At 57.2% G+C, this 27,587-nt stretch overlaps 1 protein-coding gene across 10 annotated transcripts in view; it reads left to right on the forward strand.

Annotated features, from left to right (window-relative positions):
* Nucleotides 1–20,771, forward strand: part of Brd1 (bromodomain containing 1) — a 37,536-nt gene extending 16,765 nt beyond the window's left edge. The window contains exons 4-13 of one of the 10 annotated variants that reach the window (XR_010045763.1): nucleotides 2,916–3,047; nucleotides 3,277–3,405; nucleotides 3,767–4,079; nucleotides 5,781–6,041; nucleotides 10,648–10,961; nucleotides 11,044–11,148; nucleotides 17,393–17,525; nucleotides 18,054–18,181; nucleotides 18,864–18,973; nucleotides 19,060–19,140. Coding sequence is in view for 8 of the 10 variants with exons in the window: in XM_063243821.1 (XP_063099891.1) it covers nucleotides 2,916–3,047; nucleotides 3,277–3,405; nucleotides 3,767–4,079; nucleotides 5,781–6,041; nucleotides 10,648–11,148; nucleotides 17,393–17,678; nucleotides 18,054–18,181; nucleotides 18,864–18,973; nucleotides 19,060–19,214; nucleotides 19,754–19,937 (2,199 nt within the window). In the remaining 2 variants the exon portion in view is untranslated. The other 9 variants (XM_063243821.1, XM_063243822.1, XM_063243823.1 and 6 more) reach the window with 9 other exon arrangements.
* The last annotated feature ends 6,816 nt before the right edge of the window (nucleotides 20,772–27,587 follow it).

Below are 27,587 nucleotides of genomic sequence, written 5' to 3' on the forward strand. Positions count from 1 at the left end.
AAATATAACTTGAAAACAAAAATGGGTGTTTTTGCATGTTGTCCAAAACATCCATGTCTGCAGCCTCTGCTCACTGCTCTGTAAGGAGAGGCAGCCAGGCCGCAGTCATGCTTGCTTGGGCTGGGACTCAGCCCAGCCTCTCGACTGTCAGGCGCACCCCGGGATCCCATCTGTGGGGGCCTGGAGTTGCAGGCGCCACCATTCTAGGTATGGATGGCTGTGGATGGTGCTGAGGGCCAGCCCTGCAGTTGAGGTCTGCTCCTGTCCAGGAAGGCTGTTGGATGGGACCTGCCCACAGGCAGTGTGGTGCCTGCCAGCCGTGGGGTGTGTGGGCCCCACTCATGCTGCTCCCAGGCGGCATCTGCGGCTGACCAAATGCCTCTGACCAGGTGTTTCTGCTTCCTCGGAGAGTCCACACCGCTGGGCCTGGAAGTGCCTGGCACAGAGCGCGAACTTGTAGGGATTGTTTTGGTGGGCATTAAGTTGGAGCAGCAGAGCCTGTGGGTGGGCACTGGCCAGATGTTTGCTTCCATGACGCTGGCGATTGGCGATGAGGGAAAGCCGTCGTGGTGGAGGAAGTGGAGTGTGAGACCTCATTTTACTTTACCCCTGGTGGAGGGGCGCTGGCTGTCCATGTGGCTGGGCAGCAGCCATCGTAGACCGCACAGGAGGGTGGGCACATGTCCTCTGGGGAGGCTGAGGTGAGAGGATTGAAAGATGGGGCTCAGCTTGGACAACTTAGTGAGATCCTATCTGAAGATAGAAAATAGAGAAAAAAGGGGTGGGGATGTAGTTCTGTGGTAGAGCCTTGCTGGATTCAATGTCCAGTGCCATCAAAAAAAAAAGAGCACAGCACTGATGTGGCCGTGGGGGGCTTCTACTTGGGGCTGGTGCTCTGCATGTGCAGGGGCACGGGTGGGGAGGCGCTGAGGGTCAGAGGAGGGTAGTGATTGACTCAGACGGAGATGCTGAGGGAGAGTTTTCCCCAGGAGAGCCTGGAGCCAGGCTTGTCCTCTGACCCTGGGATGGAGGGCTCCGGCCCGAGGGGAGGTGTGGAAGGAGCCATGCAGTTTGGTCCACTGTGCTGAGGCTGTTGGAGTCTCATGCCATATCTTCTCCTCTGCACTTGGGGGTTCGGGGAGACCTGGGGCCGAGGCAAGGGCTGTAGAAGCTGCTTGTGTCTGGTGGGCTGAGTGACCTGCTGGGCTGTCCTGGAGCAGGCAGGACGAGTGGTGCAGGTCCCACATTGCTCTCCTGTGTGGCCTTCGTGTTCTGGGGATATCGCGGACAGTGACGCTGCTCAGGGAACCTGGGGGGCTGGGTGTGTGTGTCTTAATTTGGCCCAGGGCCTCATGCTTTCAGACTAGAAATCCTTGGTGTTACAGGCGGGCCCTTCTCTCCAGTGGCTGATCTTTTAGGTGAGTGATGGATGAGATGCAGTGGGCCTCTCTCTGAAGTGGGGGCCCGAGGCACTGTGCTGTTTCCTGGCCTGTGCCGGGGGTGCCATGGCAGGAGGAATGGCCACTCAGCTCTGGCCAAGCTCAGTTGGCTGTCTGCACCCTCCTGCCTGTTCTCCTTAGTTCCCCCCTTCTGCGGATCCATCACCTCCCCTGGGGTCTCTGTCCGTCCTCCTCCTGCTGGGCCACCCGTCCTGGCAGTGGCTGTCTTCCACCTCATGTAGGTGGGTTGTGTGCTTGTGGCATTTGAGGCAGCCACGGCCAATGCTGCGCTTCCCCTTCTCAGAGGTTACCCAGTCCCGTGCTGCAGCGTTTCCAGCAGGAAGTGGACTGTGTGACCGCTGGCCATGCTGCACCGCTTCGGAGTTGGTGCTGCGTGGCCAGACTGTGCTTCTTCACTAAACAGATCCTGGGGAGGGGGGCTCGTGGGCAGTGGGGGATTTCTTGTCTCGTGGGTCACCAGGCCAAGTGTCTTCTGGCTGGTCCTCTCAGAAATCTGTCCAGCTAGTGGGCAGGTCGTTTCTGAAGCTCTGGGGAATCTGGCTTTCCAGATTCACCTTTTAGATGTTACCAGCTTTGGGAGCACTGTTGTTTCTGATGTGGTGTCTGAGAGTTGAGTACCATTAAGGTCTCCCTGCGGTTGGTGAGCACAAGAGTGGCTGGCTGGGGTGTAGGGCTGGTTTCCTTGGCTGGGTCAGTTCCAGAGATTCTTGGCTCTCAGACGCCACTGCCGGCTTAGGCCAGCTGGCGGCCCAGGCCTTGGGAGCTGCGGCGTCCTCTGGTGGTGGGGGAAGAGCAGTGCTCAGAGAGAGGTCTCTTGGGGGGGTTGTGTTCCAGAAGCTGGGGGCAGCATCTGTCTTGTGGCCAGACGAGGTGGTGATGGGGGGCTCTCTGACGTTACCTGGGACATGGATACAGGTTGGAATCCTGGAAAGTGCCAAGGGGGTCCTGCCAAGGCAGGAAGACTTTTGGTGTTGATTTCCTATGTTTGATCAGATGCTGGTCCATGCTGGTGAGCGCTCTGACTGGTCTGCTGGGGACCCTGGCCTTGCCCCTGGGCGTGCAGTGTCCCCTGCCAGTATCTGTGAAGCCTTGGGGCAGTGTGCATGGCTGGGCACTCATGCTGCTCAGAGGTGATGCCTGTGGCTGGGCAGACCCTGTCCAGCTCTCTTGCCATCTGTGGGGTGGCTTTTGCAGAGCTTTTATCTTGGCAGTGGGGTGGGCATGGGCTAGCATGGGCCATGGTGAGGTTGGCAGGGGTTGCCAAGTGCCTGCCCCCAGCTGCACCCTCTGCCCCTGCGCACCAGGTGGTCAGCCTCCAGACCGCAGTATCCCTGGACTTGCACACCCTGTTCCTTGCTGTGGTGCAGTCGCGGGCTCCAGCAAGGGTGAGTGTCTGAGGCCCTGCCTGATGGGAAACCTGGGTGCGGCTGACAGGAGTCTCGCCTTGCTTCACAGAGAGAAAACGACGAGGAGATGAAAGCAGCCAAAGAGAAGCTGAAGTACTGGCAGCGGCTGCGGCACGACCTGGAGCGGGCCCGCCTGCTCATCGAGCTGCTGCGCAAGCGAGAGAAGCTGAAGCGTGAGCAGGTGAGGGCCTGCGCGGCTGTGCTGTCTCCCGGGCGGCCACCCCCGCTTCCCCCACATCTCCCCACTTGTGCCCTCCGAAGGTGCTACCTGCACGCATGCCAGGCTCAGGGCCTTCTTGGGGGTCAGGGAAGTCGCTGTGGCACAGGGCACATGGCCGTGGACCCGGGATGCCTGGTGTCTGGGGCTGTGGGGTGCGTACTCCCTTGAGACGGTGGCGCTGTGGTCCCAGGTGAAGGTGGAGCAGATGGCCATGGAGCTGCGGCTGACGCCTCTGACTGTGCTGCTACGGTCTGTGCTTGAGCAGCTGCAGGACAAGGACCCTGCCAAGATCTTCGCTCAGCCCGTGAGTCTGAAGGAGGTGCGTGTCGCCATCTGTCCCGTGTCAGTGACAGGGGACCCATCCCTGGTGTGCCCAGTTCTTGTCCTCATGGTGTATGTGTGTGTTGGATCACAGAAAGTGACACATTCCATGGCACAGTGTGGAGGGCCTGGGTGGCAGTCTGCACCTTGGCCCTCCATGTTGGTGGCTGGCTGTTCTTCCAGCAAGGGGACTGGGCTCAGGAGGGTGCCTGCAGGGGCTGGGGGTGTGTCCACCTGGCCTAGTGTTGGCTGTATGCATATAGTTGGGGTGGGTGTGGGATCTCTCAGACATCACCCATGACATAGATAGCAGGTTTGGATCCTGGTTTGTAAATGGTTGTTTTCCTCCCTGAACTCAGGTGCCAGATTATCTGGATCACATCAAACATCCCATGGACTTTGCCACAATGAGGAAGCGGCTAGAAGCTCAAGGGTATAGAAACCTCCGTGCGTTTGAGGAGGATTTTACTCTCATTGTAGATAACTGCATGAAGTACAATGCCAAGGACACCGTGTTTTATAGAGCCGCAGTGAGGCTGCGTGATCAGGGCGGTGTTGTTCTGAGGCAGGCCCGGCGTCAGGTGGACAGCATCGGCCTAGAAGAGGCCTCGGGAATGCACCTGCCTGAGCGGCCTGCTGCGGCCCCTCGGAGGCCTTTCTCCTGGGAAGACGGTAAGAACCACCACTGCGTCCAGCGAGAGCCGGGAGGATGACTTCCCACCAGATGGGCAGTGTTCAGGTTCCCTGAGACCTTGAGGACACTGCCACGGTGTTGGGATGTGGTTCTTGGTCTCTGCATTTGGGTTGCCCGGCCCACTCGGCACTTCTCAGGAAGCCCTGCTGTGCCCCTAGTGCCCGCTAGGAAGATGTGGCCCGTGGCTGCCTGGGTCTAGGTAATGTAGACCAGGAAGGTGGTGGAGTTGGGGATTTGTGTTCAGAGTGGCGCTGGTGGCTTCCAAGCGAGTCTTGCAGCTGAAGTGTTGGCAGGAGCTCTTACTGTCTGTGCCCTGGGTGCTGGCTTTGAGGTGTCCCGTGTGTCTGGCCTCAGTGAGGGCCTGTGCTGCCCGGGTGCCCCACGCGGGCACAGCTGCCCCTCTTCTTTGGCTGCCTCCTCCTGAGTGGTCCTTGGAAACCTCCCTGCCCCTCTGGCTAAGCATTTGCTGAGTGAGGTGTGCATCCGAGTTGCTAGTGGAGCTCTTCAGTGTGCATTTCCTGTGTTTGTATTGTTAGTCAAAGCCCTGGTGTCTGGTGCTTTGTTTGGAGGTCTGAATTCTGGCCTTGGGCTGCCCTTCCTCCTGGTTAATCACTGACCCTGGGCCTGGACTCCCCGGGAGGTGGCCTGCGCCCTGGCCCAGCCCCTCCCTGTGCTCCCCCCTATGCAGCAGTTGTGGCCTTGGTGTCCACAGCCCCCTCAGTGGACAGGGCGAGAGGCCTGAGTCATGTGTTTAACGAGTGATCACACTGCTTGCTGCATGCGTTGCGGTGGCACAGCCTTTGTGCTAACGGGAAGGCAGGGATGAGAAGTCTGCTTTATTTCTCCTGCTGTGTTTCAGGGTTGGGTGGGGAGGGGGAGCCTGGGCTCCGAGGGGTGCCTGCCATCCGTGTGTTAGCACTGGGCCTGCTGTGATGACCATGCCAGTGGACGCAGGGCTACTGGTCCTCTGTAAGAGGAGAAGGGCAGTGCCAGGCTGTTCGCTAAGTGAGGAGAGCATTGTGCTGGAGACGTGTTTTGTCTCTGCTGTCTCTGCTTGCTGTGTGGACGAGCTGCTTCAGTAAGACTGATTTCTGGAGGACGTGGGCTGCTGCGTCTGGGTGGTCCTGCGCTCTGTTGTGTCATCTTCCTCTTGCTCCTGCGCTTCCTCTGGCTCCTGCTTTTGTCATCAGATAGCTCGAAAGGGTAGTTTCTTGTTTTGCTCATCTGTTGCTAGTTGATGGTGGTTTATGCTTTAGGTTTTGGAAGTTTGCTGGAATAGAGGTTGTAGGGACTTTTGTAGTAAATATGCTAGGAATTTAGAGGAATGTGTGGGCTTGGGATGACATTTGTGACGTGTAAACAGCTCCGGGTTCACATTTAAACACTGTCACTTCTAGCGTGGGCAGACCCTGTGTGGCTGGCCTTGTGCTTGTGGGCCGACTGGGCCCTGTGCATGGAAGAACCTTGTGCACAGGAGAACCTGGTCTCTGCTTCAGCCATGGAGTCCTCGCCCTGTGGCTGTGAGGAGAGAATTCTCTCTCAGGAGCTTTCTTTTCTTATGGCTCAGCGCGTGTGAGTGGCTTGTGTGTGGCCTCAAGTGTCCGCGCTGGGCCTTGGTGAGGAGCGTTAAGGACGGTTGGGTGAGGAGCTGACAACTGATGTGGTGTCCTCTGATCCAGTGGACAGGTTGCTGGACCCAGCCAACAGGGCCCATCTGGGTCTGGAGGAGCAGCTGAGGGAGCTGCTGGACAAGCTGGACCTTACCTGTTCCATGAAGTCCAGTGGCTCGCGGAGCAAGCGGGCAAAGCTGCTCAAAAAGGAAATCGCCCTGCTACGCAGCAAGCTGAGCCAGCAGCACAGCCAGCCCCCTGCCCCGGGGCCCAGCCCGGGAGGCTTGGAGGAGGACACAGCCCCACCGGGGCCAGATGCGGGCGAGGAAGGTAAGCACGGCCTCAGGGCCTCGGCAGTGTCGCGCTTGTACAGTTTGGGCATTCTAAAGCTCATGCAGCTCTGGCCACAGGGTCTTCCTGCCAGGTTTGTTTTCTTTTGAGAAGACCTTGCAGTCTGTGTCGTCTGTGCTGTGTGCCGGCACACTCGTGGTTCACTGCCTTTAAGGCACAGAGTGAGACCTGTTTTTCTTAAGGTGAGCCTACAGCTCTTCAGAGTTTATGGTCTGTGTTTTTGTGCTTTGTAGATGGAGGGAGAGCTGTGTCATTAGTGGACTAGGTCAGACAGGGCTCTTGGAGGTGCTGTTTTAAATGGTGAGGACAGGGCCGCTGTCCTGAGGTAGTGCGGGTGGGAGGAAGCTGCTCCTTGTCGTCCAGCAGGCCTTCTTGTGAGTGACCTCAGGGGGTGTCCATGGGTCTCAGCAGTTAGAGGGACCTCTGGGAAAGGCCTGGGCAACAGGGAGGAAGGGTGGACAGAGAAACCTGTCTGCCCAGTGGGAAACTCCTGGAGCCCTGTTGGGCTAGGCAGTGAGAACCTGGTGAGCTCATCCAGGTGGCAGGCGGGTGGGCTGTGGGGAGTGCCTCTGTCTTTCTGGCGACAGTCGGCTTTCAGTTGCAGAGTGGGGAGTAGTGTAGGGCCTGTTCTGCCACCGTGTTAGCAGCTTGGCTTGTAAGCTCCCTTCTCCTGGCTCATCTGGACAGGAGCAGAGCATTAAGGCAGGACAGATGTCATTGGTCAGCATTTTATTTGATCTCTGGCTGCTTATGTCAGTAACCTTGACGCTGCCTGGCCCTCGAGGGGACAGGGCGTCAGCAGCGTGTGAGCTGCTCAGTGACTGCCTGGGGTGCTGGCCTCAGTCTGGCGGGCCTGCTGCTCCCATTGTGGTCCCCTGTGCTCTCTTGAGCGTCAGCTGCAAGCACGTGGGCCGGAGCCAGTGGGCTTCCTTGTCTCGGAAGCCGCAGCCTCAGTGTGCTTGCCTGGGCCTTCTCCTTTCTTTCCTCACCATGTGCACGGTGGAGCTTGTTCCTTGTGTGACATGTGGGCATCCCATTCTCGAGAAGCCTTTGTCATGAGCAGTGGCCTCCTCTGCCTTATGCAGGGCCTGCTTGTTTCTTGGAGCATTTGCTTAGATTACCTGACTTGCCCAGGACCCTGGCTGTTTTTTTTTTAGTTCCCAGATGGCGTAATCACTGTCTCCCATGGTGGCCGAGCCAGTCCTGGGCCTGAGGATGATCCCCAGGGCCTCCGACTTTTTGGTCTGTGTGCTATTCCTGGTCCTGGAGAGAGAGAGGAGCTTGTGCCCGGCCAGTCCCTTTCACTGGAGGAGCCAGACTTTGGGCCTCATCTTCAGAGTGCAGAACTGGCCTCTCGCCACACGGGTTTGCCCTTCAGTCCTTTCCTCGAGGCCCCAGCCTCTCCAGCTGGGCTTGCTGGATGGAGGACCTTTACCCACTGCACCATGGCTCCCTGGGTGCCTCCACCTTGAGCAGGGACCAGTGGGTACCTCGTTGCTTTGGAGTGTGAATCCTGTTAGAGACCGTGGCGTGGGCTCTTGAGAGAAGTGCCTGCAGTGGCCACAGGTTGTTGAGGTGTTTAAGGTTACCTGGGCGCCTCCGAGAGAGGGGACTGGAAGGGGCAGCCCGGCCTCCTGCTCTGAGGCAGAGTAGGGAAGGAAAACATAGACTCACACTTAAACACAAGAGGTGGAACTTGAGGTGCAGCACCCCTGGGCAGGCGGGGGTGGGGGGTGCCTATGCCTGTGCAGAGGGAGTTCCAGTGGCCGGGAGCAGGCACTTGGGGTTTCATCTGCCCTTCTGCTCTTCTGGGCCTGTGTTTCTCTTAGATACAGTCTCAGTCTCTTGGGGTATAGTTGAGTATTGACTCAAGCTTATAGAAGCGTGCACAGGGCAACTGCTGGGTACCAAGGCCGAGGCCGAGGCAGGAGGCCCCTGGCCTGGCTGGGGGCCAGGCTGTCTGTGTGCCTGGTGTTGACGTTGGGTTCCCAAGCACCTGGGGCTGAGGGTGAGGCCCACTTGGCAAGGTGGTGATGAGCCTGTGGGTGGACTTGGGCTCTTGGGGCTGTGGGTCAGCCAGCTGGTGGGTGCAGGGCAGGGAGGGCAGGCTGAGCTGGGGGTCACAGGGAGCCCAGTGAGAGGTCTGCGTCAGTCTGACACGCCTGCGGCTCCTTTGTACAGTGGTGGCTTGGCGCTCAACAGGTTTCTGCCCAGTGTGGAATCCAGCGTGTAAGCACTGCTCTTCTTGGCTGCAGAGGTGGGGCAGGAGCAGGCATGCGGGGCCAGGGTGGTGGACGGCGTGGGGGGCAGCACCCCAGGTGGTGCTGTGGCCTTGCAGTGGCTGGTGTGGGATGCAGTGTAGGTGCATTGGGACGTTTTGTCCTGTGGCCCAGTGAGTTTGGGTTGCATCCTAGGGCAACCATGTCCTGGCCAGTGGTTTTGCTGGTGTGTGTATGGATGAGTCCTGGCTTTGATCTTCAGAGCCGAGATTTCGGTTCATGTGTGGAGCTTGCTAGGCAGTGAATAGAGCAGTTCTCATGTGCAGTTAAATATGCCATGGAATGGTTGGTGGCCAGTGAGCTTTTGGAAAAAACTGATAATTGCAGATTTCTCCTGGGGAACCTGATGGGCCCTGGTTGGTTGGGTCTACTTCATGAGGGCTGGTGGTAGGAATTCCTCCTTCACGGCCATCCAGCAGGTGGTGGGCACTGCTGTTTCTGTTTCTGTATGAGAAAACTGAGGCACAGAAGGTTCTCAACATAGCCTGTCTCAGCAGGGAGGAGGTTTTCACCTGACACCTCCAGTGCTCTGCCTCTCTTTCAGTAAGTGCTGTGGGATAGCACTCAGCAAGCCTCAGCTGGTGGCCAGAAGCTGGCAACCTGGGTACAGGTGGAGCTGCCAGCAGAGTGGGTCCGGGCCAGCATGTCAGGGTCCCTGGGGTGGGAGGTGTGGCCCTCGTGTGACCATCTTCTGCCCACTGGGAAGTCGGATACTCTGCTTTCTGGGCAGTTGGGGAGAGATGGGTGGGTGCTGGCACCCCCTTGCCAGCCTTGCCGGGATCCCTGTGAGTAGTTTCACAGTGCCATGGTCAGGACGTGTACTCACATAGGCAGGGCAGAGGTCATGCAGAAGGCCAGCTGAGGTACTGTGGTTGGCTTGGCTCAGCCTGACTCCTACCAGCCCTTGGGCGACCATTGTCCGTCGTCCCTGTGCAGGATCTGAGCCAGTGTGCACTGTCTGCAGAAGGCCTTGAGGAAGGCCCTGCAGATGCGAGCAGGACAGGCAGGGAGCTCCTGTCAGCCTCCGTCGTGCCAGTGCCTGCGTCCCAGGTCTGTTTCGTGGGAACCGTGGTCCTTAGGTTTGACTCAGGCAGGAGTTCTGTGGACTGATAGGCTCGTGCCTGGTTTCTGTGGGGCCTAGAGTGGAAGGTCCTTCTGAATGCAGGCTCTGTGTCCCCAGGGCACGTGTGGAACAGGAGCACTCTCAGTCCCAGGGCCATAGGGTGTGGCTAAGGGGCTGGCGCTCAGCCCTGCTTGCTGTTCTTTGAGGTACTTAGGGAGGACTTGCCCTGCTTTAAATTGGGTCTGAGTTGGTCAGATGACCCAGAGACATAACTGAAGCTTTTTTCTAAAGCTTTTACTTTCAGAATGAGCTTTTGAGTTAGAATGTAACTAGTCCATATTTCAGACGTTTTGTGGAAAGTTTTCAGCTTTAGGGAACTGTACCTTTGATGCTGTGCGCTCCTTTAGCTCGTTCAGGTGGTCGCTGTGCTCTGTGTCACACTTCCTGTAGCCGAGATCAGTGCTGCTCGGGGAGAAACCCTGCAGCCCTGCCCGGTGTGGCCTAACCTCGCTCTGCGCACCCGTCCTGGCCCTTGGGCTTCTAGTGTGTGAAGACACTTGTGCCTCTCCAGCTCGGTAATGTCAAGTTGGTTGTTGTGAAGTGGCTTTTGTAAGAGGTTAAAATACTCTGTTTCCAAAGACTGTGTTTTAAAGTCAGATAGGTAAGCAAGGCTTTCAGGAGAGCTGCCCAGAGCTCTGTAGAGTAGAAGGGTGGGGGCCCGGCCTGGCCCGCCTCACCTCGAGAGTCCTTCCCTGCCACTATGGCTCTCTGGTTTTGTCTCCTTGGAAAGCCCTGGTCAGGATGACTCGGGCGTTGTCTGCTGAGGTCTGCCTAGGCAACAGCGCAGTGCAGCTCTCTGCAGGGAGCTTGCCTGGCCCCCTTAGTTCTGTGACTGTGCGTCGTCCTGAAGGTAAGTGAATACAGACTGCAGACTGTCTTGAGCTCAGAATGCCATGTGCAGATGTCAGTGTGTGTGAATTGTGTGCTCACGTTTTTCCGGAGTAATTCTGCACCTGGGCGGAGGGCCGCAGGCCTCAGCCTTGCGTGGTTAGGGAGATGCACATGGCCAGCGCTACCCAGGGCCACCCAGCGGCCCAGCCCTCCCTGCCCAGCACAGTTGTGTGTGATGCTTTGTTTCCTTAATTGAAATAGTATTTTGGTGGACTTCACATTTATAGTAAGTTTTATAATAGACTTTATAATCTTCAGTTTTCAAAAATCACTTTATTTATAATTTTTTCAGGAGATAAATCTCCCCCTAAACTTGAACCATCAGATGCATTACCTCTTCCTTCAAACTCGGAGACTAATTCAGAACCACCAACCCTCAAACCAGTAGAACTCCACCCTGAGCAGAGTAAACTATTCAAAAGAGTCACATTTGATAATGCATCACATAGCCCATGCACTCAGAGCGCACTGGTAAGCGGACACCCTCCAGAGCCCACCCTCGCCAGTAGTGGCGATGTGCCGGCGGCGGCGGCAGCCTCCGCAGTGGCGGAGCCATCAAGCGATGTAAACAGACGCACTTCTGTTCTCTTCTGCAAATCGAAAAGTGTAAGCCCCCCAAAGTCTGCCAAGAACACTGAAACCCAGCCAACTTCTCCTCAGCTAGGGACCAAAACCTTTTTGTCTGTAGTCCTTCCGAGGTTGGAGACTCTACTGCAGCCAAGGAAAAGGTCGAGGAGCACATGTGGAGACTCCGAGGTGGAGGAGGAGTCCCCGGGAAAGCGCCTGGACACAGGTAAATGTCAGGCTGGCTGTCCTGCCCGGCACGTGCTGCCCGGCACGTGCTGCCCGGCCTGCGGGCGGCTCTGATAAATCTGTCTGCGGTGCTGAGCTTTGTTTTTGCAGCATTCTCTTCATTTCCAGAGAAGACAGGAGCCCCATGGTTTTGTCTTTTAGAATCCTAGATTGCAGGGGTGGGTCGGTGCCCTGTGGGAAGTGGCCGTGTGGCCTCTGACCCCCGGGCTAGGGCTGTTGCTGATACGGGGTGGCCCTGGTCCCTTCTTCCTCTCTGGTCTTCTGAGCATCAAGAGCAGCTCTCGGCCAAGGCCTGGCTGAGCACCTGGAGCAGAGGGTGTGCACGTCTGTTGGGCCATGGCAGGGAGCTTCACCCCCAGGGGTCTCCTGAGCGGGACCTGCACTTGGGCCTCCCTGCTCTGCACTGTTGGGGTCCTGAAGGCTTCTGTCCTGGTATGGTGCTACCCTGTTGATTGTCACCACCTTGTAACATGCAGAGGTGTTTGTCCGTGACTGCGGAGGTTTTGTGACTCCAGTGTGTTTTGCTGACGGACTGGGAGGCTTCCGCTGTGCTCTCCTGTGCGCTGCATCCTTGGCGTTTCCGGGGTTGGAGGCGCGTGGCTCTCTGCGCCTCTGCCCCCAACCTGTCCGATAGGAGCCATGTGTTTCCGTGTTCTCGGGAGAGTGGCTGCCAGTGGTCTGTTCCTCTGGAGTGGGCATGCCTTTGCGAGGGGCCAGGGTCAGGCCCCTTTCAGGGCTGGCCCAAGCTGCATCCTGTGTGTTTTCTGTCCACCGCCACACTTAGATGGGGAGGAGGTGCCACCTTCAGCTGCCTCGGTGCAGCAGCTTGCCATGCGTTGCTGTGGTGAGGACATGGGGCCAGGGTAGTGTCCTTTCATTTGCTGGAGTGGTGACAAGTGAACCCCATGTCCCAGAGCCTTGCCAGGCCGGGCAGGCAGTGGTGTCTGCTGGTGACCCCCTCCTTGCTCAGCCTTGCTGCACCTCCTGCCTAGAGCATAACTCAGAGGTCTGCGTGTGGAGGGTGTGGCCTGCTGTGGCCAATCCTCCCTTCCTCCAAGATAAGCCCCTCCTCCTTTCCGTCCTTCAGACTCCCGCTTGCTCTCCCCGCTTCTCCCCCACTCTGTCCTCCTACCCCTTCTAACAGGGCCTCACGACAAGCTTCATTTTGACTTGGCACATGTAATTACTTCTGTAGAAACTCTATCCGGGTCCTCTTATTTTGATGGATTGATATTTAAAGTCTGATAAAACTTTCTTTGTTTCTGAGAAGTACAAATCAATTTAAATGCCTAGCAGGATGGAAGATGAAGAGAGAGGTTAAATCTTTTCAGTCCTTCTCGTACACTGCAGCTCAGCCTTCCTGACCGCTGTGAAGTGCTTGCTGGATCCCCATGATAGGTCAATGCATTGCTTTGGTGCCAGCGCTGGCCTTGGGCCTCTGTGCATGTGAGGGCGAAGGCTGACGCTGCCTCCTGGGCTTTGTGGCTGTCCGGTGGTGTAGGGCACGGGCCACTGTGGGCCGGAGGGCCGAGTCATGGGGCTGCTGTGCCTCCCCGGGTGTGTGGGTGACTTGCCTGTTTAGGCTCAGCTTCGGACATGGGTTTAGGAGCACACAGGCTTGTTCACAGATGTTCTGTTTTTGCTTTTTTGAGTCAGGGCTTCACTCTAATTCAGGCTGGCCTCAAACTCAGTGATTCTCCTACCTCAGCCTCCTGAGTGCTGGCATTATAGGCATGTGCCAGCACACCAGACGTTCTTTGTAGGAGTCGGGTACCTGCCCTGTTCTTGTGCCACGTTTCCGTGGCATGTAGTCCAGGTTTTGGTGGTGGTGAGCTGTAGGGCGCCGTCTGCTGCAGACCTTGAATACTTGTGATTGCAGCGTGCCTTTGATCCTGACTGAAATGGGGATTTTTGCTTTCTTATTCCAGAGTGGCAGTAGAGTTCAGTGGATGCGAGTTGAATTGCTAAGCGCACCCCTGAGCACCCGGGAGCCTTAGCTAAGATCAGCCCCTCGGGAGTGCGAGGCTGCCGCTGCTGCATCTGCTCTGCCCAGGGCGGCCGGGCGTGGCTGAAGGTGCCAGCCTTGCCATCATGCTGGCCTCGCCTTTGCCCGAACGTTGGGTGCCCTCTGCGCACCTGGATTTCTTGCTCGAGTTGCACTCTTCTTCGCAATCGGAAGACGAAATATTTGGAGCCTTCTGAGCTTTCCCAGATGTATCCAACACTTTGAACTTTAGGGCTGGTGCTCTCCGGTGCGCTACAGGACCTGTGTGAGAGGGAGCGCGCCCACTGCACCTCCACAGGCCGCCTGGCGCCCGTGCTGCAGCAGGGCGGTGTGCAACGCCGAGGTCCGGCTCGTAGAGCCAGCCTGCCTGGCAGCTTCCTTCCCAGGGATCTGGACATCAGGCGGGCTCCGCCTCTTCCTCTGAGACTTGGTGGAGATGGTTGTGCATGGGGTAGGGAACTAGGGCTGGGTCTCCCACGCCCTGGACTGTGCTGGGCAGAGGCTGGTCTCCTGCGCTTCCACAGACTCTGGCTTCTCACTCTTCTCCCGATTCCGACTTAGCTGCTCATGCGCTGAGTAGCTCCCTCTTTGGATCCTGATCCTTTCTCTTACCTCAACCCGGACTGCAGTCTGCTCATGGCCACTGGGATGCAGAACGATGGCCACCCCTTGCCCTGACTGATTGCACTGGAGCCACCCTTTAAAGAACGATGACGCCAGCTGCTGGAGACGTCACAGACACTCCACCCACCATCAGGTCCTGGGGGCTGGTGCCCTCCTTGAGCTGGGGATGGCTCTATGCCTCCGTCCTCCCTGAGTGGACAGTCTGGTGCACGCCGGCACCAGCAGCACCATGGACAGTCTGATCTCCGCCCTGCGTGTGCCCAGCAGGGGCCTGTGACGACAGGGCTCTGCATAGGGTGGCTGGGTCCAGCGTCTGGAGGGACTGAGCACGTGGCCCCATCTGAAGATGCCCTCACTCGGTGGTCATCACCTCCGCTTCTCATTTCCACCTGGCTTCCTTCTCCCTTAAGTCTCTCTGCTTCCTTCCTTCCGGGAGGATGGAACCGGGTCTACTTCTGTCCGCTGGCGCTGTACCGAGTGCCAGCGGGACTGGCTGACCAGCCCACCTGCGAGACCCTCCGAGACATCCTGCCCAGGCTATGCTTGCCTGTCCTGTGCCTGTCCTGCTGTCCCCAGCAGCGTCCTCATGGAGCTTCTCTCACCAGTGCAGGCGGTGGGGGCGTCTTGTTTGCTGTTCTCTTACTGAAGTTTGAAAAGCACACCACGTATGCAGTTCTCTGGGCAGTCGCAAAAGTAAAACGAGCCAGCGGCAGAGGGCATGTGCCACCCACCCAGCCCTGCCATGCTCGGGCTCTGTGGCTGGGAGCAGGCTGTGGGCTTTCTGATGCTGGAACATCCCCACCAGCCACGGGCCACCAGTGCCTGTGTTCTTACTTCCTCCAGCAGGGTTCAGGGGAGCAGTAAAGCAGGGTGGCACCTACAGAACCAGGGCCAGGTGCCTCAGGTGGCATGGCATGGGTGTGTTCTGCTGTCCCTTCTCAGCGCCTTTGGAGTCCATGGAGCCATGGTGGAGAGAGCGGCTCCTGGCCCTAGCACTCCATGCCCTGCGCTCTTTACCCACTGCACCCCAGGGTTTCTGCAAGGCCGAGGCAGCAAGGACCATGCCTGACTTTCCCCTGCTCCTGTGGGTGGACCACATAGGAGCTTAGTCCTGCCTGTGGACGTGAGCTGCTGAGAGAGTGGGGAGTTCTGGGGGATGCCATGGGTGTCCATGTGCAAGGTCTGGCTGCCACGAGCCTGTCTCCATGACAGAGTGGCATGTAGCCTGGGCGGCATGTAGGCCTTGGCGCTTGGTGGCATGTGGGGCTGAGGTATTGGCCCTCTCTGGCACCGTCTCGACGGTTCTCTCGGCTTCTCAGTTGCTGCTAGTTTGTCACATCCACAGTCTTGGGCTGGAAGCTGTGGGAGTGAGTGCCTGCTGTTTGCAGGTGACCTTGGCCCATCTGTGGACCTCCACACCCTCCCAGGGCCCGGGATTCCAGACTTAGGACTGAACAAACACCTTTCCTGGCCTCGCAGGATTGCGGAGTGCAGTGAGCCCTGTGGTCGCAGTACTCTGAGGAACCCTCCTGCGGGCGGCCTGTGCAAAATACACGCACACAGCAATTCATGGGCTGTGGTGGTGGCAGTGGCGGGAGGGGCTGTGGCTGCTGCTGGGCCACAGCTCTGCGGTTCCAGACAGCACTCAGGACTTCTCCACGCTGGGGGCTGGATCCTCGCCTATCATCTCCTGGGACACGTCCAGAGCTGGCAGCCTTCCAGAGCCTGGTCTGACCACACAGGCGCCTGCCTGCTTCAGCCACTGCACCCTTCCAAAACTGGCCTGGTGTCCAGCCTGTTCTGCACCCAGCCTCAAAGGTCTTTCCTGGACTGTCCCCCCGGGCTGCCCAGGTGCTTGGTGTACTTCCACGTGAGGCTTGAAAAGTCTGTGTAAACAACTTGTGGCCCACATCCATGAGCCCAGTCGTTAAATGCTCGGAAAACAGAAGATGCAGTCACCAACCTTTGCAGCCTCTCTGCTTCCTCTGTGTCACTGTGGGCTCAGACTGCACCTTAGGTGGAGCACGGAGCAGCTGCCATCTTTTTGGAGGATGTGTGTGTGTGTGTGTGTGTGTCCTTGGACAGCCTAGACAGGAAGCATGTACCATCCGCAGGCTGTGTTCAAGGAAGGCTGTCTTGGCTTTATCTTCCACAGCTGGCTGAGCCCTGGAGTGTGGGTCAGGCCGCCACAGCTCCGCCTGGGTCCTCTGCAGCTGACCCTGATGGCACAGCCCCGGGTGGGAAGCAGTGTCAGTGCCAGCCGGTCGCGTTGCTCTTCTTTTCTGGCCCCGTCTGCAGAGGGCTCGCCGTGCGCGGTAGTCTCAGGGTGTGTAGTCCCTCCCAGCGCGTGTGTCCCCTGCTCCGGATGTGCGCTTGAGCTTTGGAGCAGCACAGGTGTCAGTGGTGTGGACTGCTTGTCTAAGGCCTAAAGGGTCACTGGCAGAGCTGTGCGTGGCAGATGGCATTGGTCTTTTGGTCCCTTCTCAGACCCTGTGTTCAGGGGCATCAGTTCTGTCCATCTGTCCTCCCATGCTGGGTGGGCGTCGTGGCGATGTGGCTCAGAGTCGCATGTGCCCTGTGCCTCAGGCTCAGTGGGGTCCGGCTCCTTCCTTGTCCCAGTCCTCTGCTTTGTCAGTGCACAGTGGTCGGAGGGTGGCGAGGGCCCTGTGTCAGCAGGGGTGGGAGCTTTTCCCTGAGGGAAGGTGGAGGTAACCAGGGGCCAGAAGCCATGATCTGGCCACAGAGCCAAAGCTCTCTGAGAAGTTTCATTCACCAGTTCACACATTTCACTTTGGACATGACTTTTAAATTAAATTTTTAAGGATGATAAGTGGGAAGGTGGGACTTCTTTCTGTGACCCCTTACCCAGCTGTTGCACCCGAGGGTGCCAGGCCAGGCACACAGCCAGTCGGCCCCACCCTCCCGGCCGGGGCTTGTGACACCGTGTTTCCGCTGCTGTGCTGGGGTGCAGTGGGTGCTGTGGCCACCCTGCTGAACTGCTCTTCTGTCTGTTGAGCGCCCACAGTGGGCGCCTCAGGGCTCGGGTGCCTTCGTGCTGTGGATCTGGAGGACTTGAAGTAATGGGGCCCTCATTTTCTATTTTTAAAGTGTTTTGTCGGCATTCTCCAGGTTCATATTAATTTATGTGTTTTGAAACAAGCTTATTTAGAATCTAATTTACTCTCGTTGGAGCTGCACAAATACAAGTGTGTTTTTGTTGGTGATGACACCCTGGTGCCTGTGGGTTTGTGTCCCTGGTGTGGACAGGTGGCCTTTGCCATAGCCCCTAGGAGTGTGCGATGCCACCCGATCTGTGAGCCAGCCAGGCAGGGGGAATGAGTGCCTTCACTAGGGTGCTTCTGGGGAGAGTGACGAGGCCTTCCCTGTCTTCCTGCAGCCCTGTTCACCCTGATCCCAGTTGTCATGTTGGTTTCCCTCTGCAGCCTCTGCTCTGTGTGCAGAGCTCCGTGCTGGGGACCCGAGGGGTGAAAGACACTGAGCCTGGCGGGCGGATATAGCTGTCAGGACAGGCGTGGGGGTGTTGAGAGCATGCTGCTCTGACCAGGCTGACCGGCAGCTGCCTGCTGTGTTCCAGGTCTCACCAATGGCTTTGGGGGCACGAATGAGCAGGAGCCGGGCGGCGGCCCGGGGAGGAAAGCTGCGCCCCGGCGGCGCTGTGCGTCTGAGTCAAGCATCTCTTCTAGCAACAGCCCGCTCTGCGACTCCAGGTGGGCACCGCCTCGCCTCCGCCTGCGCAGCCTCCGAGCACCCCCTGCTCTCAGCACCCGCCTGGCCGCTCTGGAGCCAGGGGCGCCGGCTCCAGACCTAAGGGCCCTGAGAGAGCCTGGCCTGGGATCCGATCCATGTGTCCACTCTGCCTGGTAGGACAGCTTCCCATATGATGCTCATCTGCTTTGTAGCATTTTATTGTAAATGGGAATAAAACCACAGCAAAGCTTAGCACAGCTGCAGAATCTGTGGAGATTCACACCTAACTGTCTTGCCCTGAGTCTTGCCTTTGTTGAGATGGTGGTCACCACAGCCCTGCCTGGCTGCCCAGGGTTGGGGGAGGGCCTTAGGTGGCTGGACAGGGTGTCTGTGACTGGTTGCCCTGGTCACGACAGGTCTGGTCACGGGATGTGAGGCTCTGTCCTCAGCCCAGCCTGCTGCCCAGCAGCTTCAGAACACACGTGCCTGGGTCAGGGTGAAGTGCGGGCTGGGTGCCCGCCCTTGACTGGACCCCACTCTCCCCGCAGCTTCAGTGCTCCCAAGTGTGGGCGTGGCAAGCCTGCCCTCGTGCGGAGGCACACGCTAGAGGATCGCAGCGAGTTGATTTCCTGTATCGAGAATGGCAACTATGCCAAAGCGGCCCGGATCGCAGCCGGTGAGCCCCATGCAGCCCCAGACGTTGGTGGAGTGCTTGGGGTGCAGAGTGTGGCGGTGGTCCAGGCACAGTGTTACCAAGCCGAGCCCACAATGTCTGCTGATGGCTAATGGGGCTCCTACCCCGTGGCCCAGTGGTTTCCACAAGCAGAGGCTGAGGTCAGGGTGACTTGGCCCTGCGTTGGGGCTGGCCAGCAGCCAGGGCTCTGGGGCAGAGACCCCTGCTGCCTTGGGCCTGGATTTCTGGGGGCACAGGGCTCACTGAGGTGGCCCTGCAGGCGGAAAGGTTAGGGACAGTAGGAGGCTGGGCCCATGGGCCCCCTAGAAGCTTGATAGGTGTGACGCAGCCCAGGAGGCGCTGTGCAGGGGCCCAGGGAGACTTTGCTGCCCTGCAGAGGCTCTGGCCCTTGCCTTCTAGCAGTCTTCCAGAGACAAGCGCCCTCTGCTGGGATGAGCAGGGATGTTCTTTGGAGGCAGCCAGGAGGTTGGTCTTAGATTTGAAGCCGTGGACACTGTGCACCTGTTACAGGCTGAGAGCCCATCCTTGGCGGGGTGGGTGGCAAGGGGTTGGGCACCAGTGGTCTAGGCTTGCTCTGGGGAGGGCAGGAGATTGTCCAGATGGGTTGGGAGGGGAGGATCCTGGGTCTGGGGCTGTGCTTACCGCCAGGGCTCCTTCCTCCCAGAGGTGGGGCAGAACAGCATGTGGATCTCCACGGATGCCGCCGCCTCCGTGCTGGAGCCGCTAAAGGTGGTGTGGGCCAAGTGCAGTGGCTACCCCTCCTACCCCGCGCTGGTGAGTGCACCGCCATGGCGACCTGAGCTGCAGGGGGTGGGCAGCATTGGACACAAGCCTCAGAGTGACCGAGTGTGTCTTTTCAGATCATTGACCCCAAGATGCCAAGAGTGCCTGGCCACCATAACGGTGTCACCATCCCGGCACCACCGCTGGACGTGCTGAAGGTGGGCGAGCACATGCAGACCAAGTCCGAGGAGAAGCTCTTCCTTGTCCTGTTCTTTGACAACAAGAGGAGCTGGTGAGCATGGCCACGGGTGTGCACCCCTCGGTGACGTGTGGGCTGTGCGGCTGCCGGTCCTCGTGTTGCCGATGCTCAGATGGGGCTGAGAGAGGCTGCCCATTTGGACTGTGGGGACCCGTGTGGAGCGCTGGTTTGTCTCTTCTTCTCGGGGACGGGGCTCTTGCTGGCGTAGGCCACTGCAGTGCTGCTCTGGCACCTGGGGGAGGCTGGAGCTCCCTGGCGCTCTGCGCTCTGCCTGGAGCTCCCTATCAGTCTCCTGGCCCCTCCCATGCCCCGAACTCTCTGCAGGAAGGTGCAGTGCACTGGCCCTTGTTCTGCTGGGACACTGGCCCTCAAAAGCTGCATCCCCATCCCTGGCAGATGCTCTGCTCTGAGTATAGAGGCCCGGTACCCATGGGCTTGTCCCACATAGCCACGCAGGGATGTCGGGACTGGTAACTGCCCTGTAACTCTTTGTGTGGGCCCCAGAGGGTGGGGAGGTGGCTGTGGGTGAGGGCTGTGCCCGGCAACTGGGTCACCGCCCCTTATCTCCAAAGGCAGTGGCTCCCGAAGTCCAAGATGGCGCCCCTGGGCATCGATGAGACCATTGACAAGCTGAAGATGATGGAGGGCAGGAACTCCAGCATCCGTAAGGCCGTGCGCGTGGCCTTCGACCGTGCCATGAACCACCTGAGCCGCGTGCATGGGGAGCCGGCCAGTGACCTCAGCGACATCGACTGAGGCGGCCGGCAGGGCGCGGGCTGTCCATAGTGTGGATACGCTGTACATGTCTGTATATTGTCCAGAACTTAACTTATTCTGATTCACAGTCGTCGTCCTTGGGTTCTGTTTCCCCAGGAGGGGAGGCTTCGTTCCGCGTTTTCTGCGAAGCCACTGGTCCTGGTGCCCTCCTCCTGACCTGTAGCTTTTCTTAAAAGACTTTTGAATGTTTAATAATTTTGTAAATCATACTCTTTACGCAGAGTACCACTTATTTAATAAGACGGGATGTAAATTTACAGTGACAAATGTGTATTTTAAGAGAGAAAATGACATTATTTTGAATGGTACTTTGTGCAGAGAGCAGGAGAATCCCTTTATGCTGTGCGCCCCCCTCGCAGACCACCAAAAGCACTCCGCGGGCCGCAGCGCGGCGCCGGCTCCGCAGACGCGCCTCCAGCGGGTTATTTATTGTAGAAAGTATATTCATTTGCTTTATAAAGAAGAATAAATTTGCAAAGGTATATTGATACGCATTTTTATACAGGCACAAACAGCTCGCCTCGGCTGGGAGCAGGGTGTGTGACGTGGTTCTGTAAGTGGCTGGCCTGTGTGTACTTTGATTTTGTAACTTGTAATCTTTTGTTTACAATGCGGGGCTTTCTGTAATTTGTTTTAATTTAGAATTTTGGTAGTAATAGACCTTTGGATACATTTTTGTATGGTACATGTGATGTATATAGAATTAGTACTTTATTTTTATTTTTAAGAGGTAAAGCATTATGTTAGGGGGTAAAAGTAGGGTGGGTTTCCAAATTTGCATTTTTTATATTCAGAATAAAGTCACTATTTGGACAGTGTCGCCCTTTCCTTCCTACGTCACCAGGAGGCTGGGTGTGCAAGAAGCCTGGGCAGCAGGGTGCAGGCACCTAGGGTGCGCCGCCCCCTCGGGGTGCCCTGACCTCGAGACCTGACGGACAGAAGTGCTCATTGCTGTGCCTGATTGTGTTTTCATCTCATGCTTTGAACAGCGCTCTGTCTGCACTGCAGTGTCCCCAGAGGAAGTTGTAATAAAGCCTTCTTTTGGAGCTGTAAGGTGCGTGCTTGGCGGACTCCTGCTGCAGTGGGCCCTCTCCTCGGTGCATGGGCTGCTCACGTTCCGCCTCTAGACCAAGCACACCAGGAGCCGGACACCAGGCTGTGGGCCTCTGCTTGCAGCAGAGCTGCAGTGCCCTGGCCCGGTGTGGAGTGAGGAGTCCGGCTACAGGGAGTAGGGCAATCACTTGGGCAGCTGGCCTGGGTTGGAGCCTCTGCTGGCAGAGGCTGCTGGTTCCACACAGCCCCACTACAGATCCCCACCTGGGTGCCTGGCTGCCCCTGTGCCCTGTGCCTCCCATGCTGTTATCCCCACATGCCCCAGGACCCGTGGCAGTGTTGCAGCTTGACCTGGCCGGCAGACCCTCAGCCCTGGGGCTGGGTTCCAGGGCATCCACTCCAGGTGAGCTGGGTGTCTGATAGGGTGTGGTGGCCATCTGGGCTGCAAGGAGTGTGGCCTGTCCAGTGTGGCCTGCCTGTCCAGAGCAGGGGGCACTGTGTGGCAAGGGGCCTCCTAGGAGAGGGTAGGGTCTAGTGGTCACTTTGCTTGGGATGCTGGGCTCTGGCCTGTTTCCTCCTTGCTTGGGATGGTTTGAGAGGGTGGGTTCATGGTGCCACAGATTTCAGACATGGTGCAGCTGCAGCACTGGGGTGGGCAGCTGGGCCTTTGTCGCTATCTTAGTTACTTTCTACTCGTCGCTGAAATAAAATACCTGATGACCCAAGTTGGGAAAGGAAAGGTTTATTTCTAGTTTTTGGAGGTTTCAGACCATACTCAGTTGGCTCCAAGGCAGGGTGGCATGGCAGGACCATAGTTCATGGCAGTTGCAAACAGCAAGGCAGAAACCAGCAAGTGAGCGAGACATACCTTCCTGCCATTACTTTATATTCTGGCTCCACCCTAGGCCAGTGTAATGCTCACACCCCCAATCCAAGCTCTCTTGACAATGAACCCGTTACAAATGCATAATGCAAATGCATGAGTCCTGGGGGCCACTGACAAACCATGACATGGGCTGTCAACCCACTACCACTCCTCTCCCAGCTTGTCAGGGCTGCGGGGTTACCGCCAGTCTCAGATGCCTGGGGACACTGAGGCTCCAGAGACGGGCCGTGCCTGAGCTCATGCAGAGGGCTCAGTGCCAGGTCAGTGCCCTGACGTCCATCCTGAGGCGCAGCTCGGCCGCTGGGTGAGGGAATGACCGGAGTGGGCCAGGCCGCGGAGCAGGCTGAAGGCGGTGCAGGGCTGCTGGGCAGCAGCCAGCCATGGGCGCCTCTGGGGAGCAGGCAGCTCTGCGCCTGTGGTGCTGGGTCCACACAGTGTAGCAGCGGAGTGACAGGAAGTGACTGGAGTGCATGGAGATTATGGGAGATGGAAGTTTTAGGGGGTTCCCAGGACAAGAGGGCAGGTTGGAGTCCCTGCCCCTAGGACAGAACTCCCTTGTTTTTGGTCCTGCGAGTGTGTGTGGGCTCCCTCACGGGCCCTCATCTGGAGTCCTGAGGGCAGCGGAGGACGATGAGGCCTGGGGGCCATTGCTGGGCAGGCCCTGGGACAGCTGAGTCCCCGCTCCTCCCCACCTCCCTCTTGGCACTTTGAAAGCCTGGGTTCCAGATTGGTGCCTACAGCCCTCAGCTCGTCATTTGACCGAAGACTACCTAACTGTCTCAGGGCCCTGCAGAGGTCTCCGGAGGAAGAGGTGGCCTGGAGGAGCCCAGCTAGGGCTGTCGGTGGCCACCTCCACTGCCTGAGGCCCCCAGGGCAGTGCACCCACGGTGCCAGGAGGCTGCGCCTCTGTGGGGTGGGAATGGGGTTCTGGAGGAAAGGAGGACTCAGTTCCTGTGGAGTGAATGTAGGAGCCTGAGGGGTGGGCTTGGGGCTCAGGGCTGTGGCCAGCGGGCAGCACCAGCCTGAGTGTGTCTGGGGCAGGCCCTTCCCTGGCAGGCCCTTCCCTACTGTGTCCACCCTGCACCCCAGGTGCCCCAGGCTTACCTGGCCTCGGGCTTTATGTCAACGTGGAGTGGGTTCTCAGCCTCTTGTTGGTCTCTTGATGCCTCTGCTTCATGTCCTTCCCTGTGGAGCAGGTGTAGCATCCATGTTTGGGGTGAGGATGTGCTAGGGGGTGCAGTGAGTCCAGGGAGCTCTTCCATCCACCCTGTGGACAGCAGGGCACAGATTGGGGTCCCAGGGCTCAGACCCTCTTGCAGCTGGGCCTCTGTGGGGTTCTGTGGGCAGCACTGTTCCCTGGGGTGTGGGGTCTGCTGGTGGGGGCTGTGGCCCAGCTGCTTGGAGAAATGCACAGGTGCCTTTACTCAAGATGCCCTGAAGCTAAGGAGAGTCACTCTTGCCCCAGGGAAGGTTGTGCTGAGCCCACTCGCCCGTCAGGGCCCTTGGGAACCTGTCTAGAAGCACAGGGTAGGCTGAGGGCACCAGTGCTTCTGAGTTCTGCGGGCAGGCTGGACCCTGCTGAGGGTGCTGCCTGGCCTCGGCAGACGCGTGAAGGGCCCTCCTTTGCTCCTGCTGTCTTGGGTGGCACTGAGCCAGACCAGGACACAGCCTTCAGTGCCTAGACCTTCCCCTGCCCCTGGGAACAGGTGTCCAGCATGCACTAGGGCCTGGGTTTGATCCCTGGCATGGAGGCCAAAAGAAGAGAGAAATTGGATCGTGAATGATGAGGTGCACTTGGACTGTTCCTGATAGATTCCTGTGAGTTAATGGAAAATCAAATGCACCACATTTTCTTTTGATGAGAAAAGACAGATTTAGCTGGAACTAATCAGTGATGGGACCAGAGAAAACTTGGAGACTGTGGAAGGAATAAAAGTGTGAAGGCACTGAGCAGTGTGGCAGTTCTCCCTCCGCAGGGTGCCTGTTCTGATCGTTGGTGCTGCAGCCTGGAGCTCAGTGCGGCCTGCTTGGCTCTGCCGTCGTTTGCTCTAATTAAATTGCAGCGGCAGTGGTACTGGCTGCTATCTCCACACTGACTGTCCTTGGCCGGCCACCGTATGCGGTTGTGGGCTGGAAGCCCTGTCCACAGCTCTGGGGTGGCAGCCCTTTCTGGTTCCACCTTCCTTCCCCTGAGGGACTCACGAATGAGAACTAAGGAGAGCGGCCCCAGGACGCCAGTGGTCTTGGTGCTGTGGGTGTTGGGTGGCTATTGCTCCTCCTTGTCTTTTTTTTTTGCTCTGCGCTCCAGGGCTTTAGCCCAGGAGAATCTACGCCCAAGCTCACCTATCAGGTCAGCCCTGCTGCTCCCTTGGGCTTCGGGAGGGAGACTTTCTTTCCTGGCTGCTTGCCTGAGCCACCCTTGGCCACCTGCAGGTTGTAGGCACATCTCCAATGTGGCTGCTTTGTTCTTGGCACAGAAAGAGAGACCTCAACCAGATGGAGTTACTGTCTTGTCATCACACACATAATCACATCCACTATGTCATCTCTGCCAGGTCCGTTGGTGGCAAGCAAGGGGCGGGACCCATCCACACCCAGGTAGGGACTGTGATGGGCACACACTCCAGGGTGGGGTTGTTGTCAGGGGCACATCACAGCTCTGAGCCTGCTTGTGTGGCCCGGGGCGGGAAGGCCCACTGTCCTCCCAGCCCAAGGACACTCTGTCCTGTCCTTGCCAACCTGTCCTTCGGCAAACCCATATGCCTGTGAGCCTAGAAACAGCATCAGAGCTGGTACTTGAAGGAGAAATGAACAAAGCCACCATTTTAGCCAGAGACCTCAGCCCTGCTCTGTCAGTAGTTGATGGATCAGCAAGCAGCAAATTACAGCAGCTCAGCTGAACTGAACGGCACCATCCGTCAGCTGCATCTAATTGGCGTTACGGACAGCTTCATCCAACGGCAGCAGAATACACATTCTGCTCAAGTGCGCATGGATGCTTGCCGGGACACAGCACAGTGGGCCAGAGGACACGCCTGATGTGCTGGAAAGGCCAGTCACACACGTGTGTTTCCACACAGCAGTGGAGTTGGGCCGGGCGATCCCAAAATAGAATAACTAACAGGCAGGTGAAGAGGACCCTTAAGAGAAACTTAAAAATATTTTGAACTACGGGATATCCACTGTATCCAAAACTGGCAGGGTGTGTAAAAGAAATGCTTAGAGAAATTCATCAAATTCAACGCATGGATCAGAAATGAAGACAGTTCTAAAATCATTCATCCAAATTCTCACCTTTGGACTCCAAAAACAGTATCAGGCTTGGAGTGAATAGAAAGCAATGTTAAAAACTGAAAGATAAATCAGTGAAATAGGAAGATTCTTTGAAAATTTCAATAAAATCGATAAGGTTTTAGCCAGGCCAGCTGAGGGAGAAGATGCAAGCAGGTAGACCAGAAAGACAGGCCACCGCTGGGGCTGCGAGGACAGTGAAAGGACTCTAGGGGGCGCTGTGACCGGACGTGAGCCACACCTATAACCGAGATGGCATGACTCAAGCAGGCAGACACTGCGAGACTTAAATAAGAAGAAGCGCCCGAACTGGCTCATCGCAAAGAGAGTCAGTCAGTAGTGATTTCCCTTCAAAGCAGGGAGCACCTGGGCAGATGGCATCCTGGCGAGTTCTGCCAGCAGTTAAGGAGGAAGCCGCGTAAGTTCTCAGTGATGCAGTCCAGAAATCAGGAGCAGAAGGGACACCTTGCAACTCATTCTAGGAGGCTGGCATTGGCCTCCTCCCCAAATCACATGAAAGCCTGTGAGAAGAGAACAGGCCAATATCTCTCAGAAACGTAGATGAAAAATTCTCAACAATATTAGCAAACAGAATTCAAAACTAATAAAAAGAATTATGCATTGTGACCAAATGGAATTTATCTTAAGTAGACAAATCGGTGTGACATTTAAAACTCAATTAATATAATCCACCACACCAACAAGCTAAAAAAGAAAAACAACATGATCATATCACTAAATGCAGAATAACGTGAAAAAATTCCAACACCCATTGCACTAAATTAGGAGCAGAGGGGACCCTCCCAACTTGGACATCTACAAACACTATCGTGATCACTACCATGAGGAAGACCCAATGTGTTCTGGGTCACTTTTGGAGACTGGTGCAGGGGCCCCTCCTCTAGGCAGAATTTTGGATTTCTCTTCTCTCTTATCCTCAGTGAGGGGCCTCTTCTCTATGGCACACGGCTCCTTGGGGAGTCAGTGTAACCATCTGCGCATCTGTTGTTCCCCTGGTCTGTGAGCCCCTTGAGGACAGGGTCACTGTCCTCAAACCTGACACTGATGTGTGACACGTGTGTGAGGAAGCTACATACGGAGCAGGGAACTGAGCCCTACCAGGAAAGGCCATCGCCAGGGGTTCCTGAAGGGAGGAGCTGGATCCCTTCTCTGTGGGCACTGCCTCGAGATGGGTGCCTGGTGGGCACTGTATCTCAGAGGGTTGGTGATTTATGCAAGCACTGGGGCCTCAGTGGTGTGTGTGCATTTTCTTGGGAGTGTTGACAGCTCACTGGAGCACTGTGATGCTTGGTGATGGTAGGTGTGTGCCCCACATGCCTCTGTCACCTGCTCACCCACTGCCATATTTGCATGACCCGTTAGCCCATCCATCCACCCACCCTCTCACCCACCTGTGCCTTCACCCCCTTACTCCTCCATCTCCACTATCCACCCACACCTCTGCCCACCGTTCATCCGTCCATAGCTCCATTTTGCCACTGCCGCTCACTGCCTTTCTATCCATGTGCCTGGTCACCCATCCCACCGCCAACCCCTCTGTCCTCCCATTCCTTCATCTTCCCACCCACCATCCACATAGTCATCCATCCATCGTCCACCCACCAACCCGTCGGTCACTCCCCGACCCACCATCCATCGCTCAGCTCTCCACCAACCCATGCATCCTTCCACTTTTACCCAGCCACTACCCGTATGTCCATCCATCTAACTGCCCACCCACCATCTGTTCATTCATTCATTCATTCATTCACCTGTCTGTCTGCCATGACTTGCATGTCTGTCCTCTCTCAAACTCATGGTAACTCTAATTGCTAGTTTACCAGAGTGGAGAGGTGAGACACAGGATGACTAAGACTCGGAGAGCTGACATGAAAGGGTGTCCTTTTGTCTCTTGTCCCAGCTGTCCATGCCACGTGATGAGGCGGCACGAAGGCCCCTGACAGAGGATGCATCTTCGTGTTGGTATTCCCAGCCTCTGGCACCGTGGGAAATGAGTTCCTGTTCGTTATAAATTGCAGTCTTTTGGGCACCGCAGAAAGCAGTGTGCTTTTGTTCACGTGTCCACCAGCAGCCCTCCCAGCTTCATCTGTCTCTTTGCTTTCATTCCCTTTCTGGGAACTGGGGTTCAGAGCTGGGAGGCGTAGATGACAGAGGAACTGTTTACCACTCACGGAGCTCACGTTCTAGGAATTAATGTGAGATCCCTGTCCAAAAGCCCAGATACTGAAAGAGAAATGCCTCCAAAATGCCATCCGAAGGGTGGGCCTCAGGCTTGTTGGCTGCTGACATTCGCAGTGGAAGGAGATTGAGCAAGAGAAGAAACGTGGACAAGAGAACTGGGCGAGAGGGTGGGCGGATGTGGGGGTTAGTAGGTACCT

This window comes from Cavia porcellus, unplaced genomic scaffold (assembly GCF_034190915.1).
Source record: "Cavia porcellus strain 051 isolate PalLab524CR breed Dunkin Hartley unplaced genomic scaffold, mCavPor4.1 scaffold_40, whole genome shotgun sequence".
NCBI classification, from domain to species: domain Eukaryota; kingdom Metazoa; phylum Chordata; class Mammalia; order Rodentia; family Caviidae; genus Cavia; species Cavia porcellus.